Source organism: Chrysoperla carnea, chromosome 4, assembly GCF_905475395.1.
Source record: "Chrysoperla carnea chromosome 4, inChrCarn1.1, whole genome shotgun sequence".
In the NCBI taxonomy this organism is placed as follows: domain Eukaryota; kingdom Metazoa; phylum Arthropoda; class Insecta; order Neuroptera; family Chrysopidae; genus Chrysoperla; species Chrysoperla carnea.
The window spans coordinates 33,439,809-33,461,002 of NC_058340.1; the positions used below are offsets into that span (position 1 = coordinate 33,439,809).

The following is a 21,194-nucleotide window of genomic DNA, read 5'->3' on the forward strand; positions in this document are numbered from 1 at the left end:
ATAGGTACAAAGTTTTAAGTCATTTTTATTTTACTAAATTCTTTTATGTATTCTTTTCTCAATTACACAAAAATTCGGGGGTAAAATTATATGACGAACGAGTAAGAGATTTTATCCAAAAAACGAAAAAATCCTTCAATGGATAAGTAAACGCGATTTTTAAATTGTACTAAATCAAAATAAAGAGGGTTTTTTGTGAGAAGTTTTACTTAAAAAAAAATTTATAAAATGCTTTTAAAAATTCTAATAAATATATAATATATATAAGATAACCATTATTTATGTTTATGTCATCGAACGACACAAATCACAGACGAAAAACAAAATGAACCGAATCAAGTATTATCAAAATATATAAATTATTAACTATATTTTAGTATTTCCACGAAAATGTCATCTGGGAATGATATGAAAAATAAATACTGTCTTCCATTCCTTTTTTTTTTAATTGTTTTTTAACACTTGCGCGAACCTAATAATACGTTCAGAGTTACACAAAATTAAAACCGAAATTCATCCCGTTTAATTAACTTAATTTAATATTCTGTAACAAAAAGAAAAAAATTCAAATTAGTTAATGATTAATTTTTATGGTTGGAGATTCTACGTTAAGGAATTTTGAAAATGATGGAAAAACCTTTTATGTTTGGTAAAAAATGGTTAATTTTCTTGTAGGGAATCACGAGGATGGGATTCAGACGTTGTTATGTGTGAACACCGAAGGCATAGATTCCCTAACAATTTTATCTACCTCTCAAAAGCATTCATGCTAAATCACAAAATCAAGATTAAGGCATGCCAAATTAAGAGGATCGTAATACATTACATACGTAGAAATCGAAATCGAGTACAAGTAATTATATCTCAAATTCAATGGCAGAATTTTTCCAACTAAGTTCGAAAACTCAATTTTTGATCACAATTCAAGTTAAATTCCAAAAACTTTTTATTTTTATTTTCAAAGACTTTTCAACGATACCTTACGACAAAGAGGTAATTGAAAATTGAATTTTCATATCTCAGTTATATTCACAAAAATCTCTTTAATCGTAAAGCCGACGAAAAAAATTTTATTTTAGGGTATCCGAAATCATTGTGTAAAATATCGTTGGCTATGTCAAACTGCAATTTCTTGCCAGATGGAATTTTTTTAAATACTGAAGGCAGATTGCCTATTTTTTTACTTGGATCAACGACTTGGAATCTTTAAATCATGAACGAATCAACCGAAAAAAAATTCTATCAACAGAATGAAAAATTTTTCGTAAAGTTTATGTAAGCTAATTTAACAATTTCGTCGTGTTAGATTTTTTCAAGATCTAAAGTTAGAAAATTCTAATTGTTAGTCATTTGATTGAGCGCTTGAAGAAATCTGAAAAAAACGTCTACCATTTTTCCCCAAATAATAATGTTCCATTAACGTAAAATCTTAAATTATAAACTAAGTTAATGAATTAAAATTTTTATTTAAGTTGAATTTTGCAAATTATAAAAAATTCAACTATAAAAATAAAAAATTTTCTTCACCTTTCTTTTTATAATTACCGCCATATGATTTTTGGTTGTCGAATCGTCTGTGTTGTGCTCCACCCCCATTTGTTTGTTCTCTACGTCCATAACCCCCACCATAACCCCATCGACCACCCTTGTTACCACCGAAACCACCGGTTCTTTGTGCAAGTTCTTTTAGTTTTGGGTTTATCGTTTGGTTTGCTTCTATGAGCACTGATATAAGGTCTTTTGCTTGTCTGGCATTTGATGGTGTGAAGAATGCGTATGATGTACCTGTACTTTGTGATCTAGCTGTCCTTCCTATTCGGTGAATATAGTCTTCTGACGAGTTAGGGTAGTCATAATTTATGACATATTTAATACCCTCAACATCTATATTAAAAATGATTAGATTAATAAATTATATTAATGAAATTTCCTTACACATTTTTTTTTTTTTTTTTTAAATTAGTCAAGTCCAAAAATAAGTATTGAACTAGAAAAATAAAATTTGAAAATAAAAAATTTTGTTTTTGAAAATGGATTTGAATAAAATTTGAAATTTATTTCTTATTTTTAAGAACATAATTTCTTAATATTAATTTTGAAAAACTTGATTGCTCAAAGTGGACAAAAATTTGTACTTTTGTATAAACATTGAAAACAAGATACTCAAACGGTTTATATATAATTCTGCAAACATTTTAAATTGTTAGTTAGAAAAAACGATACACTAAAAATTTTGTTAGAAAAAAATCCAAACGTTATTACACGATCGTTAACCATCGGCATATTCATTAAATATGTACAAACTAAGTTCTTGCAACCATGTATTCATAAAAAGTGGGTAAAGCAAATTAAGATTGTGCAATGTCTTTAGAAATTATCCTTCCAAGGACAATAATAGAAATTTGAAATGTGTTAATGTGAATTTTCAACTATTTAAAATTGCGATATACTTAAAATTAAACGTAAGAATGTTTTAAAACTCGACAATTCGTCGGTATGTATGAGTTTCACACGAAATTTCTATTGTCTACAATGTGCTACATATCCCAATTGTTAATAATTCAGAAAAAAAAACACGTTAAAATTTTCTCGCTAACATATGAAAACAAAAATAAAAACATGCAAATTACAAATTAATTTAAGAGACATTTAAATTTTTTAGTTTTTTTTTTTTCTAATTACGACAAATTCACGAGTGTAATTGGTTATTTGGTTAACTCGTATATTCTACTATTTTGTGCATTTAATTTCTACAACAAATTCGTATTAATAGCGGAGTATTGGCATATCAAATATTTAATAACAAGTGAAATTAACAATTTTAAAAATCCCCTTCAAATGCAGTTTTTTCCTTGTAACGACTAAATCGATTTTACATAAACACTCTCGATCAAATCACCTTTCTAACCAATAAAAATCGCAATCAAATCGGTTAACTCGTTTAGCTACGGTGTCATAGACAGACAGACACATACACATAGAGATCAAACTTATAACACCTCTCCTTTTTGATTAAAAATTTAAAAAAATTCAAATCATGCAAATTTATTCACAAAAGCTTAGTACAAAATTTTTCCACCCAAAAGAGAGCATCAATAAACTTGAAAATATATTTTTCTTTTGTTCAAAAAAGAAGTAAATTTCGATACTATTTTGATAATCATAATATTTTTAGAACTTCAATAAATTCATTTATAAGAAGTTATTGAATTTAAAGTTATATAAAATATTATACTTAACAAAATCACACACATTATTCACGCTCAATACTTATGCTGAACGATGATATAACGTGCGTAATAAATTGTTTAATATACAAACCAGTTTGATACGTCCATTCCGACAGCCAATAAGACGATTATAAGAAGGTAGGAAAAGTACTTATTTTGTGTGATTCATGTATAGTAGCAATATATGATGCAAGAAAACACTGCACCAACAAAAAATACCTTTGTTTTTGTTTAACTGGTTTGGAACAGTGTGAGATTAACTGCAGCCGATTTACACAAGGAAGACAAGAGCAAAATTGAAATGGCACTCATTTGATAATTATCGTGTTATATATAAACTGATGATTGACCGTGATAACTCCCGTCAAGTCGGCTGCTTTTGTAAAAATGTTTTATAGTAACGCTGCCACACTCGTTTTTTTTTTTTTTTTGCGTAGGTAAGATTTTCTTGGTCAATCATAAGTGAGGAGGATATGTTCATAATGGAATGAATTGGATAAATACCTTAGGGATGGTTGTTTGTGAATAATATGGAATATGAAGGGGATAGTGGTAGAAAATCAACAAATTTGTGCCATAAGTATTATCGTACGAATTCGTACACATCGGTAACATCTTCCAAAAAAACATCGGCCTATTAAAGAGGCACATTACACAAGACAACATTAGTATTGCGCATTCAATATTCGTTTTTTTAGCGCCAACACCATTGTATAGGCGTACTAAGCAACTCGTTCAAAGTTTTTTTTTAAAAAAAGTTGCATGTACGCTTTCATCTCGCATGTTGTGCCTCTGAAACATAAAGGGATAACCAGACTGATTAGAAATAAAATCTTAATAAAATATTATAAAACTATAAAAATAATATTGTTAAAATTGTTAGAACCAAATTCCCAACACGTTTGCTCGCCACATTTATTGTAACATAAATCCAATAAGCAAATCCATATTGTGATGTAACTTGTTTCCAAAAATGTTCACGTAAAAAAATAAAAAAATTACAACGGCTTTGTGTTTTATTCCTTTCTGTTGTTACGTCTCGTCAATGCCCTTTCTACATCCAACGAACGACCAGTCTGTGATACCCCCTGATTTATTTTTTTCCTTCTTTCACAATGCTACTATATATATCCCACCCCTTAATTTTTTTAAAATTAAATTTGTTTACTCTAAAAAACTTATAAACTGTCAATTTGGAATCGATATCAATCGTTATTTTTTCTCTGAAAAATAAACTTGGTTAAATTAATAACGCAATTGAAGTCAATGATACTGTTCAAGTGAGATATGTGATACTCGCGCGTTCAGTCCGAAAATACGTTAAAATTGAATTAAGGGCACAGATAACTCTGGAATATCATTAACCTTAGTAGCGACTCTAGATGATATGTGTAATTTAAAGTACCTAATCCTCGGGCGGCCACATCTGTTGCTATTAATATACTTGCATTTCCATTTCTGAATTCACGTAATACATAGTCTCTTTCTTGCTGGCTTTTATCACCGTGCATACAAACTGCTGGCCAACCGAATTTACGGATTGTTCGTGTGATATTTTCTACTTTTTTCTTTGTTTCGACGAATATGATTATTTTAGCTTCTTCGTCTGAGTTTCCAATTTCTTGTAATAAATTTGCTAATCTGTAAAAAATAAAAAATATTAGAAATATAAGATTTTTTTAAAAGATATTCAAGAATTGCTTTTTGTTTAGACAAATCAGGTCTTCTTAGAGGGTTAAAAAGTGCTGCTAAAACATCAGGAGGCACTCAGTAAAGTATTTCATCATTTAGAAACTTTTGCAGAATCCATAAATTATATTGACTTGAGACAAAAAAATTAGCAAAACGCAAGGCAATGGAAAATGATTCGAAAATGACTAATTATAAATTCAAAATATACGTACTTTGCTTCCTTTTCTGCTTCTTGGCATACGTCGACAATTTGTAAGATATTATGATTTGCGGCAAGTTGTAATGATCCAATGTTAATTTGTACATAGTCGTTTAAGAAATCTGCAGCTAATTTTCTAACTTCTTTTGGCCATGTAGCGGACCACATGCAAGTTTGTCTGTCTGGACGAATTTGTTCGATAATTTTTCTAATTTGAGGTTCGAATCCCATGTCTAACATTCTGTCGGCTTCGTCTAATACTAAGTATGTACATCTTGCCAAATTTGTTGTGCCTTTCTCAAGGAAATCAATTAAACGTCCAGGTGTGGCAATTACAATTTCAACGCCTCGTTCTAAGTCACGAGCCTGTGGTCCTTTTGGTGCACCACCGAAAATGCATGTGTTCCTGACATAAGTAGTGCTTCCAAATTCGGTAGCAACCGATTGAATTTGTTGAGCCAATTCACGGGTTGGTGCCAAAACTAATGCGATAGGTCCTTCTCCACGTGAAATGGGTTGTTGGTTATTGATATGAACAATAGCTGGTAAAATGTAAGCTAAGGTTTTTCCTGATCCTGTTTGGGCAATTCCAACCATGTTCTTTCCACTCATGGCAATTGGCCATCCTTGAGCTTGAATGGCAGTTGGTACATCGTAACCTTGTTTACGAATACCTTCCATAACGTATTCGGGGAAATTTCCTTCCTCGAAATGGGTTATTGGTGGTGGGGCATCTCCATTGATGGTAATTTGTGCAGTATCACGATATTTTTCAACTTCATTCTTAGTGCGACTCAATACTGATGGGTGTGGAACATAAAAATCTTTTTTGAATGGTCTCAACTTGTGTGATTCCCAATCTGGTTTACGTAATGCTCGTCCAGGTGCTCCACCGCTTGCGTTGTTTGAATTTCTGAAGCCCCCACCATTTGAATTACCAAATCGACTATTTCCATTATCCCTTCTACCTCCAAACTTTCCATCGCTACCGGATTTTCCACCAAATTTTCCACTTCCGTTTGAAAACTTGCTACCACCATTTCCAAAACTGGAATTAGAACCGTTGCGATTGCTACTTCCAAAACCTCCTCGGTTGCCTCCATAATTATTTCGGGTACCATATGACCCATTTGTCCGGTTTTCAAAAGCCCTTTAAATAAATTAAAAAACGCAAATTAATTTAAATAAATAACGTTTTGGGTGAATGAACTGAAAGAATTGTGGTAGAATGAAGTGAAAGTGGGTCAACATAATTTTACTTTCAAATCACGTATTACATATAATTATAAAATAAGGTGAATAAAAATACTGATTTTATTCCCGAATACGATTTTTAATGCGTAATTTGATAAGTGTTCGATCAAACAATTAATAGGCACTCAATAGTGATTGATGTTGAAATTTACGAAACTCTTTTCGAAGATTTTACTATTCATACAGGGTGGACCATTTTAATCTATTAGTTTTTCGAGTTGCTTGAAAAGTCAATTTAGGTCATAAATAGTAAAAGATATGCGCTCTAAATTAGAAAATTGATTCTCATAAAAAATGGCCTTTATTATTTAATATTATTTAAACATTTCTTTTCGAAAATCGCTGGCTTTCAGAGGAAATACGATTTAAAAATGTCATAATTGCATTTAATCACTGAAAGGAAACTAGTTAACTACAGCAAAATGCTTCAAGATTACAATGCTTTAAGATCAGGGTTTCAGGTGAATGTTCTGTATTATCCTTGACAACCTTTGGCTAAAGCAATTTTCTGTAGCTAGCTACTTTCTTCCGGCTATCGGGACTTTGAAATGACAACCCTAATTTGGGGTGTCATTTCAAAACTGCTGGAAAGAAACAATTGCCAATGCCATGCCTAATAACTTTGTACCAATACGAAAATATTCAACTGGAGCCTTTCGAGCAAAATTGCCATTAGAAAATAGTTGTTAGGCATGACGAGACCTTGGCAATGTAATTTCTCTACGTCTGACCATAGACAAATAACTGTTCATGGATATGCTCAACTCACATCAAAACTTTTTAAGAAAAAAACAATAATTACAGTAATTTGCGCGTCTTCGATTCAATATGTATTTGATTTCGACATAGAATAGTAGTAGTCAATCTTGAAATTGTTCTTAAAAATGGATTTGAAATCCCCCTAACAAAAATAATAATTATCAAATCAAGGTATTATTATTTTTGATTAATTTATGAAATTTAATTTGTACGTAAAACGATATAAAAAGATCGATCAACTCTCACTCACTACAGTTTAATAAAGTAAATACTAATTGGGAAGCCATTTTGTGAGCTATACAATAACAGCAACATTTCTATCCATTATAAATATAATAAATTACAAAATCAATATTTATAATGCGCACGCAAATGCAGTAAAAATGGAGGACAATGTTATAATTTGAAGAAGGAAGGCTGATTATTAAAATCCGCCATAATTGATATATTTTATAAATAAATGAATCATGATTAAAACGTTTAGGTTTTTCCGTTATGAACACATAAAATCGTCACTTAATTACAAACTTAATAGCCATTCAAACTATATACAGTGTGTCCCCGGATAGAGGTAAAACTATACTTGTAAATTTTCTTATTTTGCATTCTAAGAAAAAAAGTCATTCTTTATAAGAAGTTTTGCTTATTCTGAAAAATATGTAAGTATATTTAAAACTTCTAAATTATTTATAGGGTATCCCAAAATTTGGTATCACTTTTTTTTGGGTAAACTACCCTTCGTTTTTACAAGTTGAAAAAATGTTACTTAAAAAAGTTACTCGAAATTAACAATTATGATTCTATACAAAATATCAAGAAGATCTTTCCGACTTTGACAATTCCATTCTTAGTGAATGTTTATCTTTTAATTTTCTAAACTAGCCCACAAAAAATTACACTCTCGAATGGTACATGTTGTACCATAATTGTACAATAATTGATTTATTATTATTATTATTTTCTATCTTACATTTTCTTTACAATTAGAGCTATTGTTCAAATAAAAAATGATGTTATAAAAGTACACGGACTTTGTTGATATTTTGTATAGTCATAATTTTTAATTGCGAATAACTTTTCTTAGTAACATTTCGCCAACTTATAAAAAAAGAAGGGTAGTTTACCAAAAATAAAAATAGTGATTCCAAATTTTTGGCTACCCTATACATTAATTAGAAATTTTAAATATACCTACATACTTTTCAGAATAAGCAAAACTTTTTATAAAGAATGACTTTTTTTCTTAAAATGCAAAATAAGGAAATTTACAAGTATAGTTTCCTCTATCCGGGGACACACTGTATATGTTAAAAAAATATCCACGTCAGTGGCTGGTGAATGTAATTATTCAATTCATTAATCCATCAACGAGAGACTTAACTGTTCAAAAATATATAAAAATATGTTCAAAAGTTAAATAAATTCAAATTTAGGCATATATATATCAGTCACATTTCAATACTAAATAAGTAACATGGAATGAGCAGCCATTTTGTGAGTTTTTCAATGCTTTATATATCGTAAATGTACACGAAATCAATAAACCTATATATGCGCACGCATATGCAGTATGAACAAAGAAAATGTAATTTTAATAAAAAATTTATTTGTAGGGAATCACGAGGATGGGATTCAGACGTTGTTATGTGTGAACACCGAAGGCATAGATTCCCTATCAATTTTATCTACCTCTCAAAAGCATTCATGCTTAATCACAAAATCAAGATTAAGGCATGCCAAATTAAGAGGAACGTAATATGTTATATTATATTCCAATGTAAAAATTAAAATGGCGACTATTAGTTTTTAACACAGGATGTAATATAAATATAATCATATTAATATATACGTATCATTAATATTACAAATTATTACAAAAAAAAATAAAAACACTTACATTTTATTTAATTCAGGATGTGAAGTAAGGATTAATTAATTATTTCTGTCTGGATGATACTATGATGTATATATGATCCTTTTGTTTTTTTCTGTAAAATTAAAAATATATAAGTAAATAAACCGCACTTTCGTTGTAAACGTTTTAACAATACTTGTTAAAACATTATTAATAAGAGTTTTAACAAATTATAAATATTTCTTTACAATTTAACTGTAAGAATAAACAACGACAACCTACCTCTTCAACAGTTACGAATCAAGAGAACGTTTAAGGAAGTTACAACAACCTCGGACCCTAGCCTTCTACTCTAAAAATATTTAACACAAGCGCAGTTTGTTATTTCTGCTTTTTTGACTATGTGCGCATAATATTCCCACTGACGCATTGTTGAAATTACCAATCATACTGCAGTATTTTCATTTCCGTTTCTGTTCATTTCAAGATTGAAGCGCGCATCTACAAAAAAAACTTATTGTTACACCAATTAGAAAATCGGTTTAGAAATTTATATCTCATCCTTGTCTTTCTTACTAAAAGAAGCAGTAAATATTTCTATTTCGAATAAAATCAATACATGGACTTATAAAATGGACCCCTTGCCTTCTCGTGCTTGCCCACGAGACATGAGATATAATTTTGCAGCATTTAATCAGAATTAACAATTAATTTACAACCCGTGGCAATCAATAGTATTACGTATTGTATCACGTTTTAAAAAAAATTTAATCTCATGACTCATACCATATTATAAACATAACATTGGAAATATTTATAATTACGCAATATTGATTAGCGTATCTGGTTTTATCAAAGTCTGAATAATTTTTTTTTTTCAATGTCTGAATAGATAATTTTGCCGCCCTAAATATATTTTGTAAAAAATTATTTAAAAATTGAAATCTATGTTCTTTCTTATCTCAAGGTTGCTTAGAATACCTATCCGCCATTATTGTAAATTTTGCTTTAAAATATTAGTATGGAATACATGTCCGTTTTTCATAAAAATTAATTCTATAAACAAAACAAAAAGTATTAAGAAAATTGTCTAATAAAGAAAAGCTCTCGATTCGAATTTTCCCAAAAACGCTTTAATCTTTACTCAAATGTACACGCGATTTTCAAAAAATCTTTCCTCCATTATATTATTAATAACTTTCTTTAAATTTATACCAAAATTTTTTTAATTAAAATTATACGATATCTTTGCAAAATAACGGCATTTAAAAAATAATAACTAAAAATACCGTTATTGATATAATATTATACCTAATTATTCATCATATTAGGCATCCATATTGTTTTGTTGGTTTTAAGTCAATTATATGTTTTAATAATTTAGAACATCCAAAAATTTTGAATAAAGTTTTTTTCTAACTTCGTTGATAACTAAATAAAAAAATTAAACAGCGCCTAGTTTTTTAAAATAATTCATTTGATTCTTCTTTTTCAAGATCTACGTTTTGAGATTTGTCATCCCTCAAATTTTTGTGGTTTTTACTTTTTTTCAGAAAAACACCTCAAACAATTTTTTTTTTCATATCAACTCATTCAACATATTTTCCTTATTAGACCTACATTTGATATATAAACCCTCAGACTTGTTTCTTTAGAAGAATAAACATAGGACTGGGGTTTTAAAAATAAAAATTTTATTTTTCGATATTAAAATTTGCTCTTTGTATTAGAGTAATTGTAAAGATTTGGGATTGAAATCTGTTATACTGAATTTTACTATAAAAATTAGCTCAATCTGAAAACTATATTTTTTTTTTGTTTAAAACAGACCGACTCCATTTTAATTATGATGAAATAACACACAGATCGGGTTAATACATTTTATATTGGTTTAAAATACGTTGTACATTTTAAGGGGTCAATATTCCTGCTTCATCATTACAAACCTAGTTTAAAAACATGGAAATATGCAGACATTCCAGGGTCGGGGCACGCATGTCTATTGTCTAGTGCGCAATTAGGTACTAAACCAGGATATAAATATTCTCAGGAATGATGAAAACGTAATGGACTAATGGAGATTTTTAACAACATAACCAAGGAAGACTACCTTTATTTCAGGGTTAAAAATGATATTAAATAAAAAATTTATTTGTAATCTAATTTTGCATCATTTTATAATATATTTATTCGTTCCAGTCTAAGAGAAATGTTCTTATCTTGATTTTTTAGCCTGCTACAATAATTTGTCTCTTACCCTAGGAATGTTTTTCATGTTTCAGTCCTACTTTCATGATTCTTTCAGAACTTAATATGAAATCTTGTCTCATAATTTAGGATTACTTGAAAGGTCAACATTTTTTAATAATGAACTGCAAGAAAAATTATGATGCTTCACACCAAGCTAAATATACAAATTTTAAACATTTTGTATAATTTTCTGCCTGACTTTTAACAATCATCCTTTATCCAAAATATTTACTGAAAAAAGGCTAATAAACTTATTTCCTTGAAACGTGTCTGTTTCATCTTATTCTCATATGCGCCCTAAAAAATTATGAAAAACTGGAACAAAGTTGAGAAGGGTGTTGGGACTCTTGACAGAACACTGTCGATTGAACTACCATCTGCATAAAATGGGGATCTTTGATGCTCCCACTTGTAAGGCCTGCAAGGAGGACGATGAAACCTCCATAAATGTTATTTCATCCTGCAGGGCTTCGGGCTCAGAATGTTTTGGTCCGAAACCTTGGATTTATCAAACTTGGGAAAAGAAATCCCGGTGAAGCTGCGGGCCTCGATACAATCTTATAGCTTCATCAGGAGGGTACAGAGGTACCCCTTGATCTAAGTGCTAGGGATCCATTATGTCTTTTATCGTGGGTTTATATAGTATTTCCATATTTTCCGTATTTTTTTGCAAGGACTCTCAACTAATTTTGTTTTCCAAAAAATTTTCTGTATGATGAATAAAACACCACTTTTGTAACATGTTATAGTTATTTGAACTAATTTCAATTGTTGATAAGCGTAGCATTCTTTTGTAAAAATATTTTAATCTGAAAATAATAAAAACAAGAAAAGAGAAAACGCAATTATATAAATTGAATAATTTTTTTATTTTGATTTCTACATGTAACCATAATACTGTATTACATACAAGAAATGCACTCATTGGAAACAAACAGAAGAGTTTGTTCTTAAAACCTTCTCGGTATAATAGTTTTTTAACAAATAATTACTCGATATAATAATAATATATGATGGAAGCTTGTATTATGTTTCTCGTTTGACTTTGACTATACAATTTTAAATGTCAATATAAAAAAAAAGAAAAAAGATAATTTGTATTATTTTTTTTAAATATTATTTATATAAATATATTTATTCTCTCTAAAAAACTTCCAATTTTAGTACTTCTGTTATTTTAATAAATAAATTAACAATATTGGGTAATAAATGTTCTCGTCTCTAAATTTAAAAAATAAATTCTTTCTATCTAAAAAAAAGAAATTCGGAATAATACAGTTTTAAGTATTGTGAGATTTGATCTCAACAGAAATTGTTTGAAATTAAACAAAGATATCTATAATAAAAATATATAAATAACGCGTTGCAGGTACCCAAATTGAGATATTATATTAAAAAAGAGTTAATAAAATTAAAGTTAATACTGTTTCTCGCAAGTTAACATACTAATTTGATTTATGAAAAAACAACAAATCTCTTTTTCTCATGACAAGTGAAATTTAATAAAAAAAAAAAATGAAAAGATGACTTCACAAAAAAAAATTAAAATAAATTAATAACAAATTTAAATAGTCAAAATCGTTTATAATGACAAAATGTCTTAACATTATTTTAACCAAAGGAAACGCCGTCGATGTTTAGAATTAAGACACTTCTAAGTGAGAATGTGTTTTAAAACCATTCGTTATGTTTTTACTAAGATTAATCGCACAGCTTTATTCATAGAATAAAGAACTCAAAATAAAACTGTCTATAAAATTTTTCTGATTGAGTTTTTAATTAAATTTTTGTTTTGTTTTGCTATTTCAAACTATTTTGATAAATGGTATGATTGATATTAATTTAGAAATAAAATTTAAAATAAGGAACTTATTTGATGTCTCCAATTAAAATCAGACTATTCCGAAGAAAAATGGTAAGTTAATCGCCAAAATGTAACCCCTTTATGTCAAGTTGGGTCGCCCCTATATCGATCTGAGGTTTTTCATGTAGTTTTTCGCAGACCTATAATCATTTTTATTCGACGAAGAATGATTTTTTTCCAGAATCAATAAATGAGCTTGGTGTCATTTCTCTCAGATAAATATATTCTTTTAAGATAAAATATTTGTAGATTCAAATTATTTCCATGCCTTTATAATCGATTTTGACTATATTTTACTTATATAACACTTAAGAACATCCATCAATAAATGTTCATGGTTTTTCTTTATTTTATTATATAATAAGTGAACTTTTTTTCCTTTAGAAAGAGTAAACTACGGACTTATATTTATATTAATTATAATTAACGTTTTCGCCATGATAATTTGTCATGTCCATACTTATATTTATAAAAAAGAAGTCTGATAAATTTTTTTATATTTTTTCTTCAAGTAAAATACTTTGCCAATTTAAGTTTTTTTTTATTACGGGTATTTATTAAATAAATTTGAAGGAAATAAATATTTTTACCTTAAATTGACAAAATTTATTTCACAATAATAATTCATTTTTTTATCTGACATTTTATGTTTTAAAGGACAAAATTTTTTATAAATACTTTTTGCCTTTAAATTTGCTTAAATAAATAAATCGTATTAAATGTCAGATTTTGGTAATTATTATAAATACAGATGTCTAAAAAATATATTCTAGATATTCAGTCTTAGAAGAGTAATATCACAATCCAAAAATAGTTGGCCTTAAAAATGAAAACCAACTTTATAAAATAATTAATAAGTAAAAACTGTATATTTTTTTAATAAGTATGTCGTGTTTTTTTTTAATAAAAAAAACAGGAGAAATATACAATAAAAAAAAATTCGTTAATGACATCTTTTGTACATAAAAAATTTGTAATGGACATAGCGATTTTGTTAATTAATAAGTGTTTCTTTTTTAAATAGTTTTTTGTCTTGGTTGTTCTTGGCAAAAAATTACATATAAATATATATTATCACAGATAAACGGACTTGATTAAGGTCCTATGCTGCGACAATTCTCGCGAATTTCGCGAATATAAACCGCGTTTACTACCCTAACTATATAATATATTGTATAGTTTTTAAATTTAATTGGAATTAGTTAACAGAACAGACGGCTGCTTATTTAATTTTAAAAAACGTTTAACATACAAAATATATGCACGCATTATTGTGTCATAAAAAAATACTTTAGTACGGTTGTTTTTCGTTTTTTTTTTCTTTTGCATGCATTTCGTCATTTGTTTTTCAAATAAAAAATGGCAAACGTTTTAAGTTTTCTTTTTAGATATATACTTAAGAGCATAGCATACCAAGATACATATCGCAGATCTCACTAATAAATCTCACAGGTTCACCATACATTCACACAAACGATTTCTCAATATGTTTCTCTGTGTTTGCTACACAATATGACGTTTTATTAAACGTACGTATAAAAAAGAAATCAACTATTTTAAATACATTTTTTTTTCTTACAAAAACAACAAACAGGTACCAATGTGTTTCTTTATTATCAAAAATTTTAAGTTTTTTCCAACAAGAAAAACTTTGTAACAATATTTCTCAAAATTTTAACACGAAATTTTCCATTTTATTTCATGAAATCAATTTAATAAAGTGACCAATCATTCTACTTTAGTAGCGAGACGCGATTATAAGACGTATACATAACCAAAACATGATGTTAATCATTGTCGAAAAAATGGTCATCTTTTAATTCAATGAATTCTTAGTAACTAATATCACATATGACTTAGTATTCAGATCTATGAACCCATAAACAACTTAGATAAATTTTCTTTGAGAAATATTATTTTGAAAAATGGGGGGAGATTATCGTTTTTTACGCAGCCAATTACCTGCCTGACAAGCTTTTTAACACAACTATTTAATATAAGCAGTAGTAGTTAATAAATATACATATATTTTTTTTCTATTATAATGACCAAGGGATCACACAATATAAAAAATTAGTCCCTTCTAATTGTTTCGTGCATTTCAACAGCATACAGAGAAATTTTTCAACACCACTAGAGTAATTATTTTTTTAATTAAATGACATTAAATCTATAAACCTAATTCTACGAAAAAAAATTAATGCTTGTATGAAGATTAATCAATTATATTTCTTTTGATCAAATATTTAAATTTCATTCGACTTTTATTGACTTGGTTTTTATTTATTAAATTAAAAACTTAATTAGTTTTAATTACAATATTAATTATTATATACGTTCTGTCATAAAATTCAATTGTCGGAACATTTTTTGAGTACACTTAAAAAAAATTCGTTACAATATTTATATTACACGTTTTTTCTCAAATAAAAATTCAATTTTTTTGCCTCAAAATTAAATAAAGGCACATATTTTAATTTTTATATTCTACATTATTAGATATAAAAAACGTTTCCTTAAAAAAATGGTTCGATTTAAGACAACTGACGTTTTAGGACAAACACGTATCGGAATTATAAATTACATTCGGCGTCGTAAATATGATGAGAGGGGATGGTATAAATATAACTGATATAAAAAAAATGTGGTTACAAAAAAAATATATACATATCTAAAATAAGTTTTGGATTTAGATATGTATATATTTATTAACGAACGACCCAAATTTTTGGTTAGATCTTAGAAGACAAGAAAATACAAGCTGACAAAAACATCAATTTTACATTTATTTTAAATATACGATTATTTTGTTATTAAAAATTTTGATTAGCGATTAATATATGCGATTTTAAATTTGAAAAAAAAATAATGTACGCACATATTTCCCACTTTTTATCAAAACACGGAGAAGAATATTGTTTTAAATGAAATAAAATTATGAAAAAATAGTGAATTAATTCTTTTTTTTAAATATCTATCTTAAATTGAAAAAAAAAACATACCACTGAGAATATATAAATTTGAATTATTTATAGGATTATACTTAATTGAAAAAACAGAGCAATTTTTAGTTTTTTGGGCTCCCAAGTTGTTTTTACAGTGTAAAAAAAATTTTTTTTATACTTTCCTTTTTTATATAATTTACTGTTGAACGGCAGCCGTTGGAGGTGAATATGGTTGATATGCAGCATAAGGTACGGTTGCATATTGGCCATAAGGACTAGGTGCGCCCATTGATTGATATGCACATGGATTGTTTGTTGGTGGTCGGTTTGTTTGGAAAAATTTGTTGTTTAATAATGATTGAATATTGGCATCGGATTGTGGACCAGATTGCATCATATATTGCTGTTGTGGTTGCATTTGAGAATACATTCCATTGCTTGATGAGCTATGGTATCCACTATTACCATTATTACGGTTATTGTTGTAACGTTGGCCATTATTGCGATCTATTAAAGCAACAACAAAAAAATGAATTCAGTTAAAAAATAAGTTTGAAACCAATTTAGTATATTCATAATCTTTTAAAAAATCAGGTCTTCTTAGAGGGTTTAAAAGTGCTGCTAAAACATCAGGAGGCACTCAGTAAAATATTTCATCATTTAGAAATTAGTGGTAAATAACTTGGGCATGGTTGGTTTCCCAAAATGAAATTTTCCGGCTTCATGTGCCATTTTCGAAGTACAGTGGTTCGAGTTACAAATCTAAATAATTCGAGATCATTTAATAGAAAAAAGGTATAACTTACTGTTATATTGCCGATAGCCAGGTTGTTGGTAGCCATTTTGTTGCTGTTGTCCATAGCCACTATTATTATAACCATTGGAATTTTGATAACCGCCATTTTGTTGATACCCATTACTGTATCCATTTTGATCACGATGATATACTTTTTTGTAACCGGTATTTTGGTAACCTTCATTACCATTTTGATAATTTTTCTTTTGTCCTTGATAATTATTAAATCTTGGTGGTGGCGTCGATGAATTACTGGGTGAACTATTTCCATCACGATTTGATGGTTTACTTGTATTCCAACGATTATTACGATTCTTATTTTGCCCTAATTGTTGACGAGCAGCATTTGCTAATTCTTGAAGTCGCGGATTAATTGGTTGACCAGCTTCCTCTAAAACTGCAACCAAATCACGTGCTTGCCGTTGATTATTTTGTGTGAAGAATGCGTAAGCGGTACCAGCCTGTTGACAACGTCCAGTTCTTCCAATTCTATGAATATAATCTTCTGATGAATTAGGATAATCGAAATTAATGACATATTTAACATCTTCGACATCTAAACCACGGGCAGCTACATCAGTAGCAACTAATACAGATGCTTTTCCTGAACGAAATTCTGTTAAAACGTAGTCACGTTCTGGTTGTGATTTATCCCCGTGAATACATATCGCTGAATGGCCGTCACGTCGGATTGTTTTGGTAATATCATCAACTTTCTTCTTTGTTTCAACAAAGATAATTATCTTATTTTCACGATCAACGCCAAATTCTCGTAACAAAGTTGAAAGTTTTTGCTCTTTTTCGTGTTCTTGGCAAACATCAATGATTTGTCGAATATTATGATTTGCGGAAAGATTCAATGAACCAATATTAATTTGAATGTAATCGGTTAAAAAGTCTTCGGCTAATGATTGTACTTCTTTAGGCCATGTTGCACTCCACATTAAAACTTGTCTGTCTGGGCGAATTTGTTCGATAATCTTTCTAATTTGAGGTTCAAATCCCATATCTAACATACGATCAGCTTCATCAAGAACAAGATATGTACATCTCAATAAATTCGTTGTACCTTTTTCAAGGAAATCAATTAAACGTCCAGGTGTGGCAATTACTATTTCAACGCCTCGTTCTAAGTCACGAGCTTGGGATCCTTTTGGTGCACCGCCAAAGATACATGTGTTTCGAATAAGACTTGTCGATCCAAAATCACGGGCTACTTGTTGAATTTGTTGTGCTAATTCACGAGTTGGAGCAAGAATAAGGACAATTGGTCCTTGACCTCGTGCAATTGGTGGTTGATGGTTGATATGAACAGCTGCTGGTAAAATATAAGCTAAAGTTTTTCCTGAACCAGTTTGGGCAATACCTACCATATCGCGTCCACTTAAAGCAATTGGCCAACCTTGGGCTTGAATGGCTGTTGGTTCACCAAAACCTTGTTTACGAATTTCTGTCATAAGATAATCCGGAAAACCACCTTCATCAAAATCTTGACTGGGATTTGGTACATTAGTCCCTTTTACAGTAATTTCTTTACTATTTCTGTATGAATCAATTTCTTCGATACTTCTTTTCGTATCATTTTCATGTGGAACATAAAAATTTTTCATGAATGGTTGAAGTAATTTTGAATCCCAATTTGGTTTCTTTAATGTTGATCCAGGATTTTTAGCTTTTAAACTCTGTAATTTTGGATTTGGTCCTCCAAATTCTTGCTGTTGTTGTTGATGCTGTTGATTCTGTTGATGTTGCTGATGTTGTGGTTTCATTTTTTGTAATCTTGGATTTGGTCCACCAAAATCTTGTGTTGGTGAAATTGTGTGTTGTTGTGTCGGGGAACCACCCCAATAATTGCTCTGCTTACCGTATTGTTCACCGCGGTCAGGCCGTGATCGATACCTAATTATACAAAAATTGTATTTAGAAAAAAAGATTATTTTTGTTCAAAATCGTGAGATAATTACAATTCGTTTTTCGCACTATTAAATATAAATAATTTTATTTTAATAGTTTGTGTGTAGAAAATAAAAATTTAAGAAGTCTTGATTTAATTCAATTTCTGTTTAAACAAAAACTGAAATTTTACCTATATCTAAAATAACCATAGAAACTATGACTGCGTTTATTAAATCCCGCCTCCATGCAACTAAGATGTTTCGAGTGATGTTTATTTTAATAAATACAGGGCTGTCCAAGGTTTAAAAACGCGGTTATTCGGACACTATCGTGTATCTAGCGGTCATCTAGCTTCAGGTTCATTTCACAACAGAACGTCAGGTAAGAAATCAAAATAAAGCATTTTTACGTAGATTACAAATACGTTGCATAAAATTGAATTGAATTAAATCACTAAACTTCAGAAAATATGAGAAGAGCTCGAAAGAGTTTAGATGTTATTCTGTTTACATTAATCACCTGAAACTCATACTAAACACGAGATAGTATCCGAATAGCCCCACCCTTAAAAAATGTATTTCTATGGATAAATTTGGGTTTATTCAAACTAAAATATAATTTCGAATTGATCAAACTGTTACAATTATAAATTTTAAAATAAAAAATTAGTTTAGCATCCCCATTGCACTGATTTCTACAGCCACTGCGTAGAAGGTAGTAGGCGCGTTATATGGCAGCGGATGGGTGATGGTATGCGCAGACAGAACGAAAGAATGTAAACATATATGGCTGTCTTCAGGGTCTGCGCATTTGTAAAGCGCTATCAAACGATTTTTTATATACCATATTAATTATATTAATGCTGTTCTAAATCGTTCTTAGAACAGGAGAATACCGAGCCCTCGTACGGAGCGATAAGAGGAGACCTAAACGATAGCCAAGCTCTAGAATTCATTGTTTCGAGAGATGATTGAGTACTGAGAAAATGGCTTAGCAAATTACATCTAATTAAAAATGAACAAAAATAAAATGGTGTTTCAATTTGGTAAAAATTGAGCCTGGGAGAAATTCCTCTCGCCCTTTGGTAACATCGAAATTCCAAAATATAACGGAAGAATTAGATCTTCGGAATTTATTTTCTCTGGTGGGTACTAAAATTGAAAAATTCTTTGACCTTTCCAGGTCAAACACATCTGTTATCACCTTTCGATTAAATGCTATATTCTAAGAACTAGATCTTCGGAATTTATTTTCTCTGGCGGATACTAAAATTGAAAAATTCTTTGGCCTTTCCAGGTCAAACAAATCCGTTATCACTTTTCGATTAAATGCTATATTCTACCCCAAGGTTAAGAAGCATCATGTAAGGTGAAAGTGATCAAAAAATTATTTTAGAAATTAACTCATTTTCAAAGATGAGAAAATTCCTTGTTATGCACATATACCTCGAAATATAAAATTAATGAATAATGAAATTGAATCAAGAATTTCATAAAATATTGATCTAATTAAAAATAATTCATGGCTAAAATTCTGTTTTAAAACCAAGAGAAAGTCCATTTTATTGCGCATGAATTTAAAAGTAAATGTTTAACATGGCTATGCAAAGTCCATCCATGAAATGGAGGTCAACCTTGTATATGAGAATTATTACATTTTAATTAAAAATTACCCAAAATTAATTAAAAATAATTGTAAATAAAATTGTTCGATTTATAACTCTGTATACGTTAATAATTTTTTCAAAACATACAAGAGAAAAATATTTGAACACGTCATATAAATATATTAACAAAATGGCGATACATAAATATTAGGCCATCAATATGGTGAACAAAGGAAAAAAAATTTGTTTAAAAAAAATTATGAACTTACATGCTTTGCTGGTTTTGATATCCATTATTTGGAAATTGTTGTTGCATTATAACTAATTTTTAATATACGTTTCTTATTTTGTTTTATCCTTTTGTTATCGTCCAATCAATACTAAATCGACAAGAAAAGAAAATTTAAATTAATTTTCTCCCAAAAATATTAAAATAACAAATTAAAATTTAATATAAGTGTTTGATGAAAAAATATTTTGAAATAAAATTATTTTTGCATAATAAAACAAAAAGTTGAGACTCACCGTACTGACCAGACCGGCGAACAAAACGATAATGGCTACTGAAACGTTGTACGGAAAGGAAATTGTCAAATATTCTAAATGGAATGCGTATGAAACTTGTGCGCATAACTACGTAACATCTGGTGCATTGTACAATACACGTAAACATGGATCAATAACAATCATCCACCAATCAAAATCGTCTTCTTAATTTGACATAGGAAATTGTTTTTATTTTTTATTAAGCTTCCAAATTTTAGATAAATTTCTTTCTATTTATTATGAGAAATGAATTTTTTTTCTTTTATTCAAGTTATTTTTAATAAATATGGAAAAAGAAAATT

The 21,194-nt window shown here is 29.0% G+C and overlaps 2 protein-coding genes across 4 annotated transcripts; both read right to left on the bottom strand.

Moving 5' to 3' along the window:
- Window positions 1–258: 258 nt before the first annotated feature.
- LOC123298450 (ATP-dependent RNA helicase p62-like) lies at window positions 259–9,414 on the bottom strand. Of its 3 annotated transcripts, none has more exons than XM_044880450.1 (6): window positions 9,272–9,413; window positions 9,032–9,122; window positions 5,135–6,271; window positions 4,636–4,871; window positions 1,528–1,884; window positions 259–544 (listed from the first exon to the last, which is right to left on the bottom strand). In XM_044880450.1, coding segments are annotated over exons 2-6 (1,740 nt in total). In that variant the 5' UTR covers window positions 9,034–9,122; window positions 9,272–9,413; the 3' UTR covers window positions 259–536. The 3 variants fall into 3 exon arrangements, 2 of the variants coding, with proteins under 2 accessions (XP_044736385.1, XP_044736386.1); XM_044880451.1 differs by having other exon boundaries at window positions 260–544; window positions 1,546–1,884; XR_006535269.1 differs by lacking the exon at window positions 259–544 and adding an exon at window positions 3,322–4,022 and having other exon boundaries at window positions 1,745–1,884; window positions 9,272–9,414.
- Window positions 9,415–16,179: 6,765 nt separating this feature from the next.
- LOC123299124 (ATP-dependent RNA helicase dbp2-like) lies at window positions 16,180–20,970 on the bottom strand. The gene is made up of 4 exons (XM_044881366.1): window positions 20,872–20,970; window positions 20,616–20,726; window positions 16,855–18,743; window positions 16,180–16,555 (listed from the first exon to the last, which is right to left on the bottom strand). Exons 2-4 carry the CDS (start codon window positions 20,660–20,662, stop codon window positions 16,245–16,247), a joined length of 2,247 nt encoding a protein of 748 aa, XP_044737301.1. The 5' UTR covers window positions 20,663–20,726; window positions 20,872–20,970; the 3' UTR covers window positions 16,180–16,244.
- Between the last annotated feature and the right edge of the window lie 224 nt (window positions 20,971–21,194).

What these genes read in the sequence shown, in the direction of transcription:
- LOC123298450 (XM_044880450.1), bottom strand. An exon ending in GAAGCAGAAAAGGAAGCAAA is followed by an intron (nt 4,872 to 5,134) that starts GTACGTATATTT and finishes TATTTTTTACAG; the next exon opens with ATTAGCAAATTTATTACAAG. An exon ending in TGTGGCCGCCCGAGGATTAG is followed by an intron (nt 1,885 to 4,635) that starts GTACTTTAAATT and finishes TTTTTAATATAG; the next exon opens with ATGTTGAGGGTATTAAATAT.
- LOC123299124 (XM_044881366.1), bottom strand. Translation starts at nt 20,662, where the DNA reads ATGCAACAACAATTTCCAAATAATGGATATCAAAACCAGCAAAGCAT. An exon ending in TATCAAAACCAGCAAAGCAT is followed by an intron (nt 18,744 to 20,615) that starts GTAAGTTCATAA and finishes TTGTATAATTAG; the next exon opens with GTATCGATCACGGCCTGACC. An exon ending in TGGCTATCGGCAATATAACA is followed by an intron (nt 16,556 to 16,854) that starts GTAAGTTATACC and finishes TTGCTTTAATAG; the next exon opens with ATCGCAATAATGGCCAACGT.